This window comes from Anomaloglossus baeobatrachus, chromosome 1, assembly GCF_048569485.1.
Source record: "Anomaloglossus baeobatrachus isolate aAnoBae1 chromosome 1, aAnoBae1.hap1, whole genome shotgun sequence".
Lineage (NCBI taxonomy): Eukaryota > Metazoa > Chordata > Amphibia > Anura > Aromobatidae > Anomaloglossus > Anomaloglossus baeobatrachus.
The window spans coordinates 800,784,544-800,804,066 of NC_134353.1; the positions used below are offsets into that span (position 1 = coordinate 800,784,544).

Sequence of the window (19,523 nt, forward strand, 5' to 3'; positions counted from 1 at the left end):
CCGACAGCTCTGGTCGAGTGCGCCTTAATCCCCGGCGGGGGAGGCACCTGAGAACATTGGTAGGCATCGGATATGGCCGACCTAATCCAACGAGCTAGGGTCGGTTTAGAAGCCGAGAGACCCTTGCGCTGACCTGTGGTCAGCACAAAAAGAGAGGTGCACCGCCTAAGAACAGCGGTGCGTGACACATAGATCCGGAGCGTCCGCACCAAATCTAAAGCATGCAACGCTTTCTCAAAGCGATGCACAGGGGCCGAACAAAGGGAAGACAATGAAATGTCCTGGTTAAGGTGGAAAGGAGACACCACCTTAGGGAGAAGGCCCGAAGTCGGACGGAGAACCACCTTGTCTTGGTGAAAAAAAACAAAAAGGGTGACTCCGAAGAGAGCACAGTCAAATCAGAGACTCTCCTGAGAGAAATTATGGCCACCAGAAAAACCACTTTTCTGTGAAAGACGAAACAACGAAACCTCCCTAAGAGGCTCAAAGGGGGGTTTCTGTAAGGCCGTGAGGACCAGATTAAGGTCTCAGGGATCCAGAGGCCGCCGGTAAGGCGGAATGATGTGAGATGCGCCCTGCATGAAGGTGCGCACCTGGGCCAGCCGGGCGATACGCCGCTGGAGCAACGCTGACAGAGCCGAGACCTGTCCCTTGAGGGAATTGAGGGACAGTCCTAGCTGCAGACCGGACTGTAGACAGGACAGGATGGTCGGCAAGGAAAAACGGCCAAGGGGCATGGCCGGAAGAACGACACCAGGACAGGAAAATTCTCCAAGTCCTGTGGTAAATCCTGGCCGAGGAAGACTTCCGAGCCTGAGTCATAGTGAAGATGACCTCAGAAGGAATGCCTGAAGCCGTAAGGATTCAGGGCTCAAGAGCCACGCTGTCAATCTGAGAGCCGCAGAATTCTGGCGGAAAAACGGACCCTGTGAGAGAAGGTATGGGCGGTCCGGGAGATGCCACGGCACCTCTACGGACAGACTGAGCAGGTCTGGGAACCAAGCTCGCCTGGGCCAGTCTGGGGCGATGAGTACGACCCGACGGCCCTCCATTCTGATCTTGCGCAGGACTCTGGACAAGAGAGCTAGGGGGGAAACACGTAGGCCAGACGGAACTGGGACCAATCTTGAACCAGTGCGTCCGCTGCCAAGGCCTGAGGATCGTGGGAGCGAGCCACGTAAACCGGGACCTTGTTGTTGTGCCGGGATGCCATTAGATCCACTTCTGGAGTGCCTCGCCTGCGGCAGATTGACCGGAACACTGCCGGATGCAGGGCCCACTCGCCGCTGTCCACGGTTTGACGGCTGAGATAATCTGCCTCCCAGTTTTCTACGCCTGGGACGTGGACTGCGGATATGGTGGACTTGGAGTCCTCCGTCCACTGAAGTAATACGTTGAACTTCCAACATTGCTAGGCGGCTGCGAGTCCCGCCTTGGTGATTGAAGTAGGCAACTGCTGTCGTGTTGTCTGACTGGACTCGAATGTGCTTGCCCACCGACAGGTGGTGAAAAACTACGAGAGCTAGGAGTACAGCCCTGATTTCCAGCACATTGATTGAGAGGGCTGATTCGGACGGAGTCCAAGTGCCCTGTGCTCGGTGGTGGAGAAATACTGCTCCCCAGCCGGATAGACTGGCATCCGTGGTGAGAATCACCCAGGACGGGACCAGAAAGGAACGACCCTGGGACAGAGAGAGGGGCCGAAGCCACCACTAAAGAGAGCTCCTGGTCTGTGGCGACAGAGCCACCAGCCTGTGCAAGGAAGAGGTCCGCTTGTCCCAACAGCGGAGAATGTCCAGCTGCAGGGGACGCAGATGGGACTGGCAAAGGGAACCGCTTCCATTGACGCCACCATCTGACCCAGCACCTGATGGAATGACGGCGGAGCCTCAGCAGAGAGCGAACCGCCAGATGAAGGGACTGCTGGTTGACTAAGGGCAGCTTCACAAGTGCCAGTAGAGTCTCGAATTGCATCCCTAGGGACGCAAGGTCCTGGGTCGGAGTCAGAGTGGACTTCCAAGCGTGGCGAGAGTGAGCGAGACACTCCACTGACAGTCTGCACTGGATGAAGCCTTGCTAGAAGGTCGTCCAGGAAAGGAATCACTACCAACCCCTGGAGGTGAAGAACCGCAACCACTGCTGCCATGACCTTGTGAATACACGAGGGGCCGTGGCGAACCCGAAGGGGAGAGCAACGAATTGGAAATGTTCCTCTCCGATTACAAAACGTAGCCAACGCTGGTGAGCTGGCGGTTGGCACAAGCAGAAAGACATCTCTGATGTCGAAGGATGCTAAGAAATCTCCTTGGGTCATTGACTGATCGCAGAGATTCCATGCAAAAAATGCCGCACCTGAACATGCTTGTTGAGAAGCTTGAGATCCAGGTCGGAAGCACCGTCCTTTTCGGGAACTAGGAAGAGATTTGAGTAGAAATCTCAGAACCGTTCCCAGTCGGGAACTGGTACAATTACTCCATTGGCCTGCAAGAATGCCACGGCCTGTGAGAAGGCGGCGGCCTTGGAGCAGGGGGGAGTTGACAGAAAAAATCTGTTTGGCGGGCTGGATAGAATTCTATTCTGTAGCCGTGGGAGATGGTAACCCACACCCACTGATCGAAGACGTGTTGAAACCACAGGTCGCCCAAGAGGGAGAGCCTGCCACCGACCAAGGACGTTGCTGGCGCGGCCAGATAATCAAGAGGAGGCTGCCTAGTGGCCGCAGCTCCTGCGGACTTCTGAGGACGCGGCTTCATGCGCTAGTTGGTTTACGGACCTTGGCTGAGTTAGTGGACGAGGCCGAGGGCTTAGAGGACGACCAGTTAGAGGAACGAAAGGAACGAAACCTCGACTGGTTCCTGCCCTGGACAGGTTTCCTGGGTTTGTGGCATGGAAGTACTCTTCCTGCCAAAAAACTTCCGTAATAATCTCATCCAGTTGTTCACCGAATAGACTGGTCCCAGCAAAGGGAACCCAGGAAGGAACTTCTTAAAAAGCATTTGCCTTCCACTCTCGAAGCCACAGGAGCCTGCGGATAGCGAGGGAAGTAGCCGAGGCCACCGCAGTGCGGTGACAGTCTCCAGCATGGCAGACATGCCTAGGATGAAAAGACTGAAGCCTGGAAGTTAAGGCAACCACTTCAGGCATAAAGTCCCTAGGTGAGGGGATGCATCTCCTCCAGAGAAGCAGAGATGGCTTTGAGAGCCCGCACTGCTGCAAAAGATGGGGATAACGAGGCCCCTGCCGCCTCATATATAGATTTGGCCAGAAGGACAACCTGGCGGACAGTGGGATCCTTAGAGAGGAGCCGTCAGCCACTGATACAACTGTCCGGGCTGAAAACCTAGACACCGGAGGGTCCACCCTTGGTGAATGAGCCCACTCCTTGACCACCACTGGTGGGAGGGGGAAACTGTCATCAGAACCACGCTTTGGGAAGCGTCTGTCAGGACAGGCTCTGGGCTTGGACACAGTGGGCTGACAAACTGGAGTGGTTAAGGAACACACTCCTTGTTCTCTTAAGGTATACTAATGCCTTTCTGCCAGAGTGGAATGCACCCCTGATACAGGCTGATTGAGGTCCAGTACAAATATAATGGACACAATCAAATCATTAGCATCTGCGTCACCTTCGGACAGATCAATGTACATGAAGTAGCGTCCGAGCCCCTAGTAAAAACATCCTCCTCGTCCTGCGAGTCGGCTCGTGAATCAGAGCTGCGGGACGAGGAAGGAAAGGGGAGCCTGCGACTCCATTTTAGGAGGACGGGGACTGAGACCAGATGAGGAATCCTCTGTGAGCTTTGCTGAGCGAGCCGTAGCAGCAGAAGCGCCCTCAGAAGGGGGCTGATGCATGCTCAGCAGTGTCCAGGACAGCTGTCCCCCGGAGAGAGGGATTCTGCCCCAAACCGGGGGATCAGCCACCGGAGCCGGAGCAGCTGGACCACTGATGAGCTACCAGGCTGAGAGACCACTATGTTAGAGCAAGCATCACAATGTGGTTATGTGCTCGGTACAGGCAGTACGAGTCTACATGCAGTGTATAATAAGAACAGCCTTGCAGCCTTGCTCTGATGTGAGGCATGCTGCAGAAGTGGGGGCTCTGTCCAGAATGACCCCCAGCAGAGTATATAAACAGAGTATATAAGCAGCTGCACAACCGGAGGTTGTGGCTTGCCAGACCGTTTAACATAGGGACATCTCTGTGCCCTCCAGATCCCCCAGCCCAGGCCTCCATTTGTCACAATGTGGTTATGCAAGGAACACACTCCTTGTTCTCTTATCAGCCACTGAAACAACTGTCCGAGACATTGAGAACGCTGAGAAAATGGCGCCGGAGCGAGGAGAGGGGGCGGGGCCTACTCTGAGAGCAGGATCTGGAGGGCAAATGAGGTATACAGGGGAGGGAATCTTTCCTCAGTGAGGAGTGTCCGTTCCCTGTGCTGAACAGCCGCTAGGCGGAGCCACACTGTCCCTCTGCCCTGACTGACATGCAGGGGTAGAGAATCGAAACTAGGCCTCAGGCGAAGCCGGGGCCTAGATTTAAACATGCGGCCAGCGTGCAGGCACCATCGGCGCGGTTCTCCAGTGAAAACTGGAGAACCGGCCGGAAATGTTAAAGTCATATAACACACTCTCCCCAACATATAAAGTACAAGGGACCCCTGGAAAGACCACTGTCTGTGGTAATAACGTCTCAGTACTTAGCTTGTGAGACGCAGGTGCCAGGTCCCTGGGAGGTGAGCGCTCCGTCCGGCAGGATCCTGAAAAGGGCTGCGGATGGAGACCGGTCTCCTGCAAAGCAGTGAGAACCGTGATGGCTCCCACTTCAAGCCAGAGCCCCAGGGGATGGTGAAGGAGCGCGGCATGTGAAGGCTCCAGCCTTGTAAAATCAACCTTAACAGCACCGCCGACACAGTGGGGTGAGAAGGGACATGCCGGGAGTCCAGATTGGACCCGCTTTTCTTCCAAATCTTTGAAATCAAAAATCAGAGGATGCATGTGTGTGTGTGACCTCCTGAACACAAAGCATTGAACTGGTTGGATTTGTCATCCGGGGAGTGTATATGCTCGGAGGGAGGAGCTACACTTTTAGTGTAGTACTTTGTGTGTCCTCCGGAGGCAGAAGCTATACACCCATGGTCTGGGTCTCCCATAAGGAACGATGAAGAAAACATGTTATGGGGTCTGATAACCCTTTTAAAGGGAACCTGTCACCACTTTTTTGGCGTATAAGCTGCGGCCACCACCAATGGGCTCTTATATACAGCATTCTAACATGCCGTATATAAGAGCCCAGGCTGCTGTGAGAAGATAAACACTTTATAATACTTACCTAACGGTCGCGCGGTTGGCCATATGGACATCTTCGTTCTCCGGTGCCAGCGCCTCCTCTTTCGGAAGCCTGTGTGCATGACGCGTCTACGTCATACACACTCACCGAGGTCCTGCGCAGGACCTGAATGCCGGCGAGTGTGTATGACGTAGGACACGTCATGCACCACGGCTACAGAAGGACAACAAAGATGGCCAAAAGAGGCAGCACCGACGCCCATATGGCCAACCGCGCGACCGTTAGGTGAGTATTATAAAGTGTTTATGTTCTCACAGCGGCCTGGGCTCTTATATACAGCATGTTAGAATGCTGTATATAAGAGCCCGGTGGTGGTGGCCGCACCTTATAGGCCAAAAAAGTGGTGACAGGTTCCCTTTAAAAATTTAATTTGAAAGTATCTATAACATCCTGCTTCGATCAGGTAAGTGTGCAACCACATTTTAGCTATTAAATGGAAGGGAAAAAACAAAAAAAACAAAAAACTTTTTGTGTAAGTTTTCTATCACAACTCTCTACCTGCAGCATTTAAGAGAGCAGAGACTAAGATTAAAGCTGCGTTTCTACCTAATGAACGGTACTACACGACTGCTCATCAGCAATTTGGTGTTGGCAGTCTTAATAGTGAGTTTACACAGCTGCATCTTACTACCAATACAGCCTTCTATGTTTGTAGGCTGCCATAGCTCGACAGCACGAGTACAAGTAATTTCACCTGACGAACAGTAGCCTATTTACACAGCAAGATTAATCGTAAAGCAAATGTTCTGAGACGTGCTTGATAGCCTTTCAGTGTAAATGCACCTTTAGTAGACAATGTACTCGCACACTGCTTTTAACAACCATTGGCACCAATATAATATGCACCTAGTTCTAAAGCAGAATTTGTAAAGCTCAGCACCAAGACAAGCAAAGAGATGGAGCTGGATTGGACAGTTACAGCAAGTGACAAAACGCCTTGTGGTGACTCGAACAGTCAGTCAAATTCAACTGGACGAAACTAACAAAAGAACAAGTGCTACTAGGGTCTTATTTGAGTTGTAATAAATGGTCATCTGCTCTGGTTTCCCGGGACAGGACTAGAACTCATGAGCTCTTTGTCTACCACTGAGCCACTGCCTGTACTGAGTGGCAATAAACTTAAAGATAGCAGACAAGCTCACCTTGTTGGAGATACGTGTCCACAATCAAGGAATGCAGTAATGTATGGCTACTGTGACCCCACGTAGAGGAGGTCAGTAAATCAGAAAGAAAGAGGTTAACAGTCCGCGCTGCCAATGGAGAGGATGAAGCCTGTAGTGTAATCCAAACACCTTTATTATGTCTACACATTTTGAAGTAATAAACTTCTTTCTTGGGTCAGAAATTACTGCACTTGTAATTTCTTTCTCGAGGAAAAAGTTTATTCCATCGAAACGCATAGACTTAATAAGGCTCCTTGGATTACACCATCTGCTTGATCCGCTCTATTGGCAGCGCGGACTTTTAACCCCTTTCTTCCAGATTTAAGGATTCAAATTCACCTATAAGAAGCTGCCGCAGTCTTGTAATAGTTAAAATAAAATCAGAAGAATCTAAATCAAATTAGAGGTGTGAATCGGGGCAGGATCACATACGTTACGTGATCTAACTATTTTATGAGCCGGAAAGTAAACTGAGCAACACTGAAATAATGCCACTATTTCCACCACTTTTCCTTTTTTATGCATTTTGTAAATAAACGGTTAGAAAATAAAAGCATGCACAAAGGAGCACTTGCCTCTTTCTTTCCCATAAGAGCCTCTGTGAATAGCAGACTGGATGTTATATACATCTACGTTACCAGTGGACAGTCCAATCACTACAAAATTACCACAGCTTGTGATTTCTACAGCCTGCAAAGTAAGAACAAGAAATGTAAGCTCCAACAATATGGTGAATCCATGACTGTCTAATCCTTCAAGAGTGAAGAAAACCAACCGGAGGGGGGTGGCAGCATCGACTCACACACGACAGTTCTGAGATGCAAATGGGAATGGACTGAACCGCTTCAGTGTTCAGGTTATGGAAAATCCTAGGAAGACTTCCCTTAAATAGTTCGCACACAGCGTTTTATGTACAGTCTATTTTTTATGTAAGGCTATTTTTCTTTCCCCCTCAATTTACCTAAGCATTTCAGAAGCCATAACTTTAATTTTTCCTTGTAGAACAGCCAGATAGTTTGTTTTTGCAGGACAACCTTTCCATTTTCTCATAGCTACATGTAGAACATTTTTATTGTTTAGTTGACAGCGTTGATTAATTGCTTTTTTTTGTGTTTGTAATATTATAGCCCTCACTGGCATTATATTTATATTTTTGGCCTTTTTTTTTTTTTAATTGTTTACAATTTAGGTTGACTTTTTTTTCCTCAGTTACGGTACCTAAATGTATTATTAAAGCACAATATGTCAATGAAAAAAAAAATAAAATAAATAAAATATTATATATATATATATATATATATATATATATATATATATATATATATATATATATATATATATATATATATATATATACACATATATATATACACACAATATCGCCTTATTCTGTCTGTCTGTCTGTCTGTCATGCTCCGAAATTGTGTCCTTACGGTGACACAAAGCTGATTGGCCGCTGGGCTCGCCATGGCCCCGCCCCCCCACACGGATTGGCCTCTCGCCCCGGCTCTCTGCAGGCCCCGCCCCCCTCACGCAATGCACACTCGCTCTGGCCCAACTGACACGGAGCTCCGATTCCCAGGTGAGTACACACACACACACATCAGATCACACTCACTCTCACACTCACTCTCACACTCACTCTCACACACACCTCACACACACCTCACACATCACAACATCCTGGGATATCGCTTGCTTCTACACCGGCTCCGTCACGATCCCAGCAGCGCCAGACATAACCTTGCGATGCTGGGATCTTGACGGAGGCCGTGAACGCTGGTAACCATTATACACATCGGGTAACTAAGGTCCCTTAGTTACCCGATGTGTATCATAGTTACCAGTGTACACCGGCTCACACTCACTCTCACACACACCTCACACACACATCACATCGCATCCACACATCAAGGTCCTGCAGCGGCGGAAAATACACACACGCACACACATAACAGCACACACAGACACACACAGAAATCAGATCACACTCACTCTCACACACACATCACACACACATCACATCGCATCCACATACTCACAACATCCTGGGATATCGCTTGATTCTCGGCGGCGATAATGTGCTGTGAGCTTCCAGGACCTGCCGGAGGATCACATGGCCAGAAGCATGTGATATCTCCGGATGTTGTGAGTATCAGCGCGTATGTGCAATATCGTCAATGTGTGTGTGTGTGTGAGTGCATGCGATCGGGTGTGTGTGAGTGCATGCAATCGGGTGTGTGTGAGTGCATGCAATCGGGTGTGTGTGAGTGCATGCAATCGGGTGTGTGTGAGTGCATGCAATCGGGTGTGTGTGAGTGCATGCAATCGGGTGTGTGTGAGTGCATGCAATCGGGTGTGTGTGAGTGCATGCAATCGGGTGTGTGTGAGTGCATGCAATCGGGTGTGTGTGAGTGCATGCAATCGGGTGTGTGTGAGTGCATGCAATCGGGTGTGTGTGAGTGCATGCAATCGGGTGTGTGTGAGTGCATGCAATCGGGTGTGTGTGAGTGCATGCAATCGGGTGTGTGTGAGTGCATGCAATCGGGTGTGTGTGAGTGCATGCAATCGGGTGTGTGTGAGTGCATGCAATCGGGTGTGTGTGAGTGCATGCAATCGGGTGTGTGTGAGTGCATGCAATCGGATCTGTGAGTGAGTGCATGCAATCGGATCTGTGAGTGAGTGCATGCAATCGGATCTGTGAGTGTCGGCAGAGGAGCATGGCGTGCTGGAGGAGGCTGGGAGCAGAGAGGCTGACGCTGGAGACAGAGAGGCTGACGCTGGAGACAGAGAGGCTGACGCTGGAGACAGAGAGGCTGACGCTGGAGACAGAGAGGCTGACGCTGGAGACAGAGAGGCTGACGCTGGAGACAGAGAGGCTGACGCTGGAGACAGAGAGGCTGACGCTGGAGACAGAGAGGCTGACGCTGGAGACAGAGAGGCTGACGCTGGAGACAGAGAGGCTGACGCTGGAGACAGAGAGGCTGACGCTGGAGACAGAGAGGCTGACGCTGGAGACAGAGAGGCTGACGCTGGAGACAGAGAGGCTGACGCTGGAGACAGAGAGGCTGACGCTGGAGACAGAGAGGCTGACGCTGGAGACAGAGAGGCTGACGCTGGAGACAGAGAGGCTGACGCTGGAGACAGAGAGGCTGACGCTGGAGACAGAGAGGCTGACGCTGGAGACAGAGAGGCTGACGCTGGAGACAGAGAGGCTGACGCTGGAGACAGAGAGGCTGACGCTGGAGACAGAGAGGCTGACGCTGGAGACAGAGAGGCTGACGCTGGAGACAGAGAGGCTGACGCTGGAGACAGAGAGGCTGACGCTGGAGACAGAGAGGCTGACGCTGGAGACAGAGAGGCTGACGCTGGAGACAGAGAGGCTGACGCTGGAGACAGAGAGGCTGACGCTGGAGACAGAGAGGCTGACGCTGGAGACAGAGAGGCTGACGCTGGAGACAGAGAGGCTGACGCTGGAGACAGAGAGGCTGACGCTGGAGACAGAGAGGCTGACGCTGGAGACAGAGAGGCTGACGCTGGAGACAGAGAGGCTGACGCTGGAGACAGAGAGGCTGACGCTGGAGACAGAGAGGCTGACGCTGGGGACAGAGAGGCTGACGCTGGGGACAGAGAGGCTGACGCTGGGGACAGAGAGGCTGACGCTGGGGACAGAGAGGCTGACGCTGGGGACAGAGAGGCTGACGCTGGGGACAGAGAGGCTGACGCTGGGGACAGAGAGGCTGACGCTGGGGACAGAGAGGCTGACGCTGGGGACAGAGAGGCTGACGCTGGGGACAGAGAGGCTGACGCTGGGGACAGAGAGGCTGACGCTGGGGACAGAGAGGCTGACGCTGGGGACAGAGAGGCTGACGCTGGGGACAGAGAGGCTGACGCTGGGGACAGAGAGGCTGACGCTGGAGACAGAGAGGCTGACGCTGGAGACAGAGAGGCTGACGCTGGAGACAGAGAGGCTGACGCTGGAGACAGAGAGGCTGACGCTGGAGACAGAGAGGCTGACGCTGGAGACAGAGAGGCTGACGCTGGAGACAGAGAGGCTGACGCTGGAGACAGAGAGGCTGACGCTGGAGACAGAGAGGCTGACGCTGGAGACAGAGAGGCTGATGCTGGAGACAGAGGCTGATGCTGGAGACAGAGAGGCTGATGCTGGAGACAGAGAGGCTGATGCTGGAGACAGAGAGGCTGATGCTGGAGACAGAGAGGCTGATGCTGGAGACAGAGAGGCTGATGCTGGAGACAGAGAGGCTGATGCTGGAGACAGAGAGGCTGATGCTGGGGACAGAGAGGCTGATGCTGGGGACAGAGAGGCTGATGCTGGGGACAGAGAGGCTGATGCTGGGGACAGAGAGGCTGATGCTGGGGACAGAGAGGCTGATGCTGGGGACAGAAAGGCCGATGCTGGGGACAGAGAGGCTGATGCTGGGGACAGAGAGGCTGATGCTGGGGACAGAGAGGCTGATGCTGGGGACAGAGAGGCTGATGCTGGGGACAGAGAGGCTGATGCTGGGGACAGAGAGGCTGATGCTGGCGCAGCATGGCGGATGGAGCACGTTTGGGAGTGCGCAGCATGGGGGATGCAGCATGATGGGGAGTGCGGAGTATGGCGGATGGAGCACGTTTGGGAGTGCGCAGCATGGCGGATGGACCACGTTTGGGAGTGCGCAGCATGGCGGATGGAGCACGTTTGGGAGTGCGCAGCATGGGGGATGCAGCACGATGGGGAGTGCGGAGTATAGCGGATGGAGCACGTTTGGGAGTGCGCAGCATGGCGGATGGACCACGTTTGGGAGTGCGCAGCATGGCGGATGGAGCACGTTTGGGAGTGCGCAGCATGGCGGATGGAGCACGTTTGGGAGTGCGCAGCATGGCGGATGGAGCACGTTTGGGAGTGCGCAGCATGGCGGATGGAGCACGTTTGGGAGTGCGCAGCATGGCGGATGGACCACGTTTGGGAGTGCGCAGCATGGCGGATGGAGCACGTTTGGGAGTGCGCAGCATGTGAGATGGAGCACGATGGGGGGTGCGTAGCATAGGGGATGGAGCACGATGGGGAGTGCGCTGCATGGGGGATGGAGCACGATAGGGAGTGCGCAGCATGGGAGATGGAGCACGATTGGGAGTGCGCAGCATGGCGGATGGAGCACGTTTGGGAGTGCGCAGCATGGGGGATGGAGCACGATAGGGAGTGCGCAGCATGGCGGATGGAGCACGTTTGGGAGTGCGCAGCATGGCGGATGGAGCACGTTTGGGAGTGCGCAGGATGGCGGATGGAGCACGATGGGGGGTGCGCAGCATAGGGGATGGAGCACGATGGGGAGTGCGCTGCATGGGGGATGGAGCACGATGGGGAGTGCGCTGCATGGCGGATGGAGCACGATGGGAAGTGCACACCTCCCCCCAACACACACACACACACACACGCGCGCACTGCACAACACACCACACACACAAACTGGGAACCACAAACAACTGCCCTACACAGACACCCACACACACAGACAACGCTGCACACACAAATATACGCACATACCGCACAACACACACATTGCACAAAACATACCTCCCCCCAAAACACACCACACACACAACGCTACAGACACACAGCGCTCCACAAACAACGCAACACACAAACAACACCGCTCTCACCCCCCATCACACATCACACCCAGACAACATCCAGAACATGTACAGCGCCCTACACAAACACTTGGTAACTACACACAACAACACATTATATATATATATATATATATAACAAAAATCATACATGAACTACACAATACGTAAATTCTAGAATACCCGATGCGTAGAATCGGGCCACCTTCTAGTATATATATATATATATAATTGCCTTATTCTGTCTGTCTGTCTGTCATGCTCCGAAATTGTGTCCTTACGGTGACACAAAGCTGATTGGCCGCTGGGCTCGCCATGGCCCCGCCCCCCCCCACGGATTGGCCTCTCGCCCCGGGTCTCTGCAGGCCCCGCCCCACTCACGCAATGCACGCTCGCTCTGGCCCAACCGACACGGAGCTCCAATTCCCAGGTGAGTACACACACACACACACACACATCAGATCACACTCACTCTCACACACACCTCACACATCACATCCACACACTCACAACATCCTGGGATATCGCTTGCTTCTACACCGGCTCCGTCAGGATCCCAGCAGCGCCAGACATAACCTTGCGATGCTGGGATCTTGACGGAGGCCGTGAACGCTGGTAACCATTATACACATCGGGTAACTAAGGTCCCTTAGTTACCCGATGTGTATCATAGTTACCAGTGTACACCGGCTCACACTCACTCTCATACACACCTCACACACACATCACATCGCATCCACACATCAAGGTCCTGCAGCGGCAGAACATACACACATAACAGCACACACACACACACACACACACACACATACACACACACAAATCAGATCACACTCACTCTCACACACACCTCACACACACACATCACATCGCATCCACATACTCACAACATCCTGGGATATCGCTTGCTTCTCGGCGGCGATACTGTGCTGTGAGCTTCCAGGACCTGCCGGAGGATCACATGGCCAGAAGCATGTGATATCTCCGGATGTTGTGAGTATAAGCGCGTATGTGCAATATTGTCAGTGTGTGTGTGCGTGAGTGTATGCGATCGGGTGGGTGTGAGTGTATGCGATCGGATCTGTGAGTGTCGGCAGAGGAGCACGGCGTGCTGGAGGAGGCTGGGATGGAGAGGCTGATGCTGGGGACAGAGAGGCTGATGCTGGGGACAGAGAGGCTGATGCTGGGGACAGAGAGGCTGATGCTGGGGACAGAGAGGCTGATGCTGGGGACAGAGAGGCTGATGCTGGGGACAGAGAGGCTGATGCTGGGGACAGAGAGGCTGATGCTGGGGACAGAGAGGCTGATGCTGGGGACAGAGAGGCTGATGCTGGGGACAGAGAGGCTGATGCTGGGGACAGAGAGGCTGATGCTGGGGACAGAGAGGCTGATGCTGGGGACAGAGAGGCTGATGCTGGGGACAGAGAGGCTGATGCTGGGGACAGAGAGGCTGATGCTGGGGACAGAGAGGCTGATGCTGGGGACAGAGAGGCTGATGCTGGGGACAGAGAGGCTGATGCTGGGGACAGAGAGGCTGATGCTGGGGACAGAGAGGCTGATGCTGGGGACAGAGAGGCTGATGCTGGGGACAGAGAGGCTGATGCTGGGGACAGAGAGGCTGATGCTGGGGACAGAGAGGCTGATGCTGGGGACAGAGAGGCTGATGCTGGGGACAGAGAGGCTGATGCTGGGGACAGAGAGGCTGATGCTGGGGACAGAGAGGCTGATGCTGGGGACAGAGAGGCTGATGCTGGGGACAGAGAGGCTGATGCTGGGGACAGAGAGGCTGATGCTGGGGACAGAGAGGCTGATGCTGGGGACAGAGAGGCTGATGCTGGGGACAGAGAGGCTGATGCTGGGGACAGAGAGGCTGATGCTGGGGACAGAGAGGCTGATGCTGGGGACAGAGAGGCTGATGCTGGGGACAGAGAGGCTGATGCTGGGGACAGAGAGGCTGATGCTGGGGACAGAGAGGCTGATGCTGGGGACAGAGAGGCTGATGCTGGGGACAGAGAGGCTGATGCTGGGGACAGAGAGGCTGATGCTGGGGACAGAGAGGCTGATGCTGGGGACAGAGAGGCTGATGCTGGGGACAGAGAGGCTGATGCTGGGGACAGAGAGGCTGATGCTGGGGACAGAGAGGCTGATGCTGGGGACAGAGAGGCTGATGCTGGGGACAGAGAGGCTGATGCTGGGGACAGAGAGGCTGATGCTGGGGACAGAGAGGCTGATGCTGGGGACAGAGAGGCTGATGCTGGGGACAGAGAGGCTGATGCTGGGGACAGAGAGGCTGATGCTGGGGACAGAGAGGCTGATGCTGGGGACAGAGAGGCTGATGCTGGGGACAGAGAGGCTGATGCTGGGGACAGAGAGGCTGATGCTGGGGACAGAGAGGCTGATGCTGGGGACAGAGAGGCTGATGCTGGGGACAGAGAGGCTGATGCTGGGGACAGAGAGGCTGATGCTGGGGACAGAGAGGCTGATGCTGGGGACAGAGAGGCTGATGCTGGGGACAGAGAGGCTGATGCTGGGGACAGAGAGGCTGATGCTGGGGACAGAGAGGCTGATGCTGGGGACAGAGAGGCTGATGCTGGGGACAGAGAGGCTGATGCTGGGGACAGAGAGGCTGATGCTGGCGCAGCATGGTGGATGGAGCACGTTTGGGAGTGCGCAGCATGGCGGATGGAGCACGTTTGGGAGTGCGCAGCATGGCGGATGGAGCACGTTTGGGAGTGCGCAGCATGGTGGATGGAGCACGTTTGGGAGTGCGCAGCATGGCGGATGGAGCACGTTTGGGAGTGCGCAGCATGGCGGATGGAGCACATTTGGGAGTGCGCAGCATGGGGGATGGAGCACGATGGGAAGTGCGCAGCATGGCGGATGGAGCACGTTTGGGAGTGCGCAGCATGGCGAATGGAGCACGTTTGGGAGTGCACAGCATGGCGAATGGAGCACGTTTGGGAGTGCGCAGGATGGGAGATGCAGCACGATGGGGGGTGCGCAGCATAGCGGATGGAGCACGATGGGGAGTGCGCTGCATGGCGGATGCAGCACGTTTGGGAGTGCGCAGCATGGCGGATGGAGCACGTTTGGGAGTGCGCAGCATGGCGGATGGAGCACGTTTGGGAGTGCGCAGCATGGGGGATGGAGCACGTTTGGGAGTGCGCAGCATGGCGGATGGAGCACGTTTGGGAGTGCGCAGCAGGGGAGATGGAGCACGATGGGGAGTGCGCAGGATGGGAGATGGAGCACGATGGGGAGTGCGCAGCATGGCGGATGGAGCACGTTTGGGAGTGCGCAGCATGGGGGATGGAGCACGTTTGGGAGTGCGCAGCAGGGGAGATGGAGCACGATGGGGAGTGCGCAGGATGGGAGATGGAGCACGATGGGGGGTGCGCAGCATAGGGGATGGAGCACGATGGGGAGTGCGCTGCATGGGGGATGGAGCACGATGGGGAGTGCACACCTCCCCCCAAACACACACGCGCGCACTGCACAACACACCACACACACACTGGGAACCACAAACAACTGCCCTACACAGACACCCACACACACACAGACAACGCTGCACACACAAATATATGCACATACCGCACAACACACACATTGCACAAAACATACCTCCCCCCAAAACACACCACACACACACACAACGCTACAGACACACAGCGCTCCACAAACAACGCAACACACAAACAACACTGCTCTCACCCCCCACCACACCCAGAACATGTACAGCGCCCTACACAAACACTTGGTAACTACACACAACAACACATATATATATATATATCTCAGAATCACTGTGAAGATGTTGATGGATTACTATCATCCCGAAGTGACACTTTAAAAATAAAAAAAAGAGAATTTTGTTTACTTACCGTAAATTCTTTTTCTTATAGTTCCGTATTGGTAGACCCAGACCATGGGTGTTTAGCTTCTGCATCCGGAGGACACACAAAGTACTACACTAAAAAGTGTAGCTCCTCCCTCTGCGCTTATACACCCCCTGATGAGCAGACCCAGCCAGTTTAGTGCAAAAGCTGAAGGAGAATAGCCACCCACAAGTAGAACAGAGCAAGAGCAGGAACAACCGGAGACTCTGTCCATGACAACAGCCGGTGAGAACACACGGAACAAGAACTGTCAACAGGCAACAGGGAGGGTGCTGGGTCTCCAAATACGGAACTATAAGAAAAAGAATTTACGGTCAGTAAACAAAGAAGGGAATTTTGTTTACTTACCGTAAATTCCTTTTCTTCTAGCTCCTATTGGGAGACCCAGACAATTTGGTGTATAGCTTCTGCCTCCGGAGGCCACACAAAGTATTACACTTTAAAAAGTGTAACCCCTCCCCTCTGCCTATACACCCTCCCGTGCATCACGGGCTCCTCAGTTTTGGTGCAAAAGCAGGAAGGAGGAAACTTATAAATTGGTCTAAGGTAAATCAATCCGAAGGATGTTCGGAGAACTGAAAACCATGAACCAAAAGAACAATTCAACATGAACAACATGTGTACACAAAAGAACAAACAGCCCGAAGGGAACAGGGGCGGGTGCTGGGTCTCCCAATAGGAGCTAGAAGAAAAGGAATTTACGGTAAGTAAACAAAATTCCCTTCTTCTTTGTCGCTCCATTGGGAGACCCAGACAATTGGGACGTCCAAAAGCAGTCCCTGGGTGGGTAAAAGAATACCTCGATTAAAAAAAGAGTCGAAAACGACCCCCTCTTACAGGTGGGCAACCGCCGCCTGAAGGACTCGCCTACCTAGACTGGCGTCTGCCGAAGCATAGGTATGCACCTGATAGTGTTTCGTGAAAGTGTGCAGACTAGACCAGGTAGCTGCCTGACACACCTGCTGAGCCGTAGCCCGGTGCCGCAATGCCCAGGACGCACCCACGGCTCTGGTAGAGTGGGTTTTCAGCCCCAAAGGAAGCGGAAGCCCAGAAGAACGGTAGGCTTCAAGAATCGGTTCCTTGATCCACCGAGCCAAGGTTGACTTGGAAGCCTGCGAACCCTTACGCTGGCCAGCGACAAGGACAAAGAGCGCATCTGAACGGTGCAGGGGCACCGTGCGAGACACGTAGAGCCGGAGTGCACTAACCAGATCTAACGAGTGCAAATCCTTTTCACATTGGTGAACTGGATGAGGGCAAAATGAAGGTAAGGAGATATCCTGATTGAGATGAAAAGGGGATACCACCTTAGGGAGAAATTCCGGGACCGGACGCAGAACCACCTTATCCTGGTGAAAAACCAGGAAAGGGGCTTTGCATGACAGCGCTGCTAGCTCCGACACTCTACGGAGCGATGTAACTGCCACTAGAAATGCCACCTTCTGCGAAAGACGTGATAAAGAGACATCCCGCAGCGGCTCGAAAGGTGGTTTCTGAAGAGCCGTTAGCACCCTGTTAAGATCCCAGGGTTCCAGCGGCCGCTTGTAAGGTGGGACTATGTGGCAAACTCCTTGCAGGAACGTGCGGACCTGCGGAAGCCTGGCTAGACGCTTTTGAAAAAATACGGATAGCGCCGATACTTGTCCCTTGAGAGAGCCGAGAGACAAACCCTTGTCCATTCCAGATTGAAGGAAGGAAAGAAAAGTGGGTAAGGCAAACGGCCAGGGGGTAAAACCCTTATCAGAGCACCAGGATAAGAAGATCCTCCAAGACCTGTGATAGATCTTGGCGGACGTTGGTTTCCTGGCCTGTCTCATAGTGGCAATGACATCTTGAGATAACCCTGAGGACGCTAGGAGCCAGGACTCAATGGCCACACAGTCAGGTTGAGGGCCGCAGAATTCAGATGGAAAAACGGCCCTTGAGACAGCAAGTCTGGGCGGTCTGGGAGCGCCCACGGTTGACCCACCGTGAGGTGCCACAGATCCGGGTACCACGACCGCCTCGGCCAATCTGGAGCGACGAGAATGGCGCGACGACAGTCGGACCTGATTTTTCGCAGCACTCTGGGCAGCATCGCCAGAGGGGGAAATACATAAGGCAGTCGAAATTGCGACCAATCCTGAACTAACGCGTCCGCCGCCAGATCTCTGTGATCTTGAGACCGTGCCATGAATGCCGGGACTTTGTTGTTGTGCCGTGACGCCATGAGAACGACGTCCGGCGTTCCTCAGCGGCGACAGATCTCTCGAAACACGTCTGGGTGAAGAGACCATTCCCCCGCGTCCATGCCCTGGCGACTGAGAAAGTCTGCTTCCCAGTTTTCTACGCCCGGGATGTGAACTGCGGAGATGGTGGAGGCTGTGGCCTCCGCCCACAGCAGAATCCGCCGGACTCCCTGGAAGGCTTGACGGCTGCGCGTGCCGCCCTGGTGGTTGATGTACGCGACTGCCGTGGCGTTGTCCGACTGTATGCGGATCTGCCTGCCCTCCAGCCACCGATGGAACGCCTTTAGGGCTAGATACACTGCCCTTATCTCCAGAACATTGATCTGAAGGGAGGACTCTGTCGGAGTCCAGGTTCCCTGAGCCCTGTGGTGGAGAAAAACCGCTCCCCACCCTGACAGACTCGCATCCGTCGTGACCACAGCCCAGGATGGGGGCAGGAAGGATTTTCCCTGCGACAGAGAAGAGGGAAGAAGCCACCACTGAAGAGAGGCTTTGGCTGCCAGGGAAAGAGAGATGTTCCTGTCTAGGGACGTCGACTTCCTGTCCCATTTGCGGAGAATGTCCCATTGGAGTGGGCGCAGATGGAACTGCGCAAAGGGGACTGCCTCCATTGCTGCCACCATCTTCCCCAGGAAGTGCATGAGGCGCCTCAAGGGGTGTGACTGGCCCCGAAGAAGAGAGTGCACCCCTGTCTGCAGCGAAAGCTGTTTGTCCAGCGGTAGCTTGACTATCGCTGAGAGAGTATGAAACTCCATCCCGAGGTAAGTCAGTGATTGGGTCGGTGTCAATTTTGACTTTGGGAAATTGATGATCCACCCGAACCGCTGGAGAGTCTCCAGAGCGACGGTCAGGCTGTGTTGACACGCCACCCGGGAGGGTGCCTTGACTAGGAGATCGTCTCAGTAAGGGATCACCGAGTGGCCCTGAGAGTGTAGGACCGCTACAACGGATGCCATGACCTTGGTGAAGACCCGTGGGGCTGTCGCCAGACCGAAAGGCAGTGCCACAAACTGAAGGTGTTCGTCCCCGATGGCGAAACGCAGGAAGCGTTGATGCTCGGGTGCGATCGGCACATGGAGATAAGCATCCCTGATGTCGATCGATGCTAGGAAGTCTCCTTGTGACATCGAAGCGATGACCGAGTGGAGAGATTCCATCCGAAACCGTCCGGTTCTCACGTGTCTGTTGAGCAGTTTGAGGTCCAGAACGGGACGGAATGATCCGTCCTTTTTTGGCACCACGAACAAGT

The 19,523-nt window shown here is 54.0% G+C and overlaps 1 protein-coding gene across 1 annotated transcript in view; it reads right to left on the reverse strand.

The window, feature by feature from the left end:
* Positions 1-19,523, reverse strand: part of WDR36 (WD repeat domain 36) — a 150,817-nt gene that overhangs the window by 47,608 nt on the left and 83,686 nt on the right. Inside the window, exon 13 of the mRNA XM_075325018.1 lies at positions 7,089-7,203. Within this exon, the coding sequence (XP_075181133.1) occupies positions 7,089-7,203 (115 nt within the window). The remainder of the gene's footprint in view (positions 1-7,088; positions 7,204-19,523) is intronic.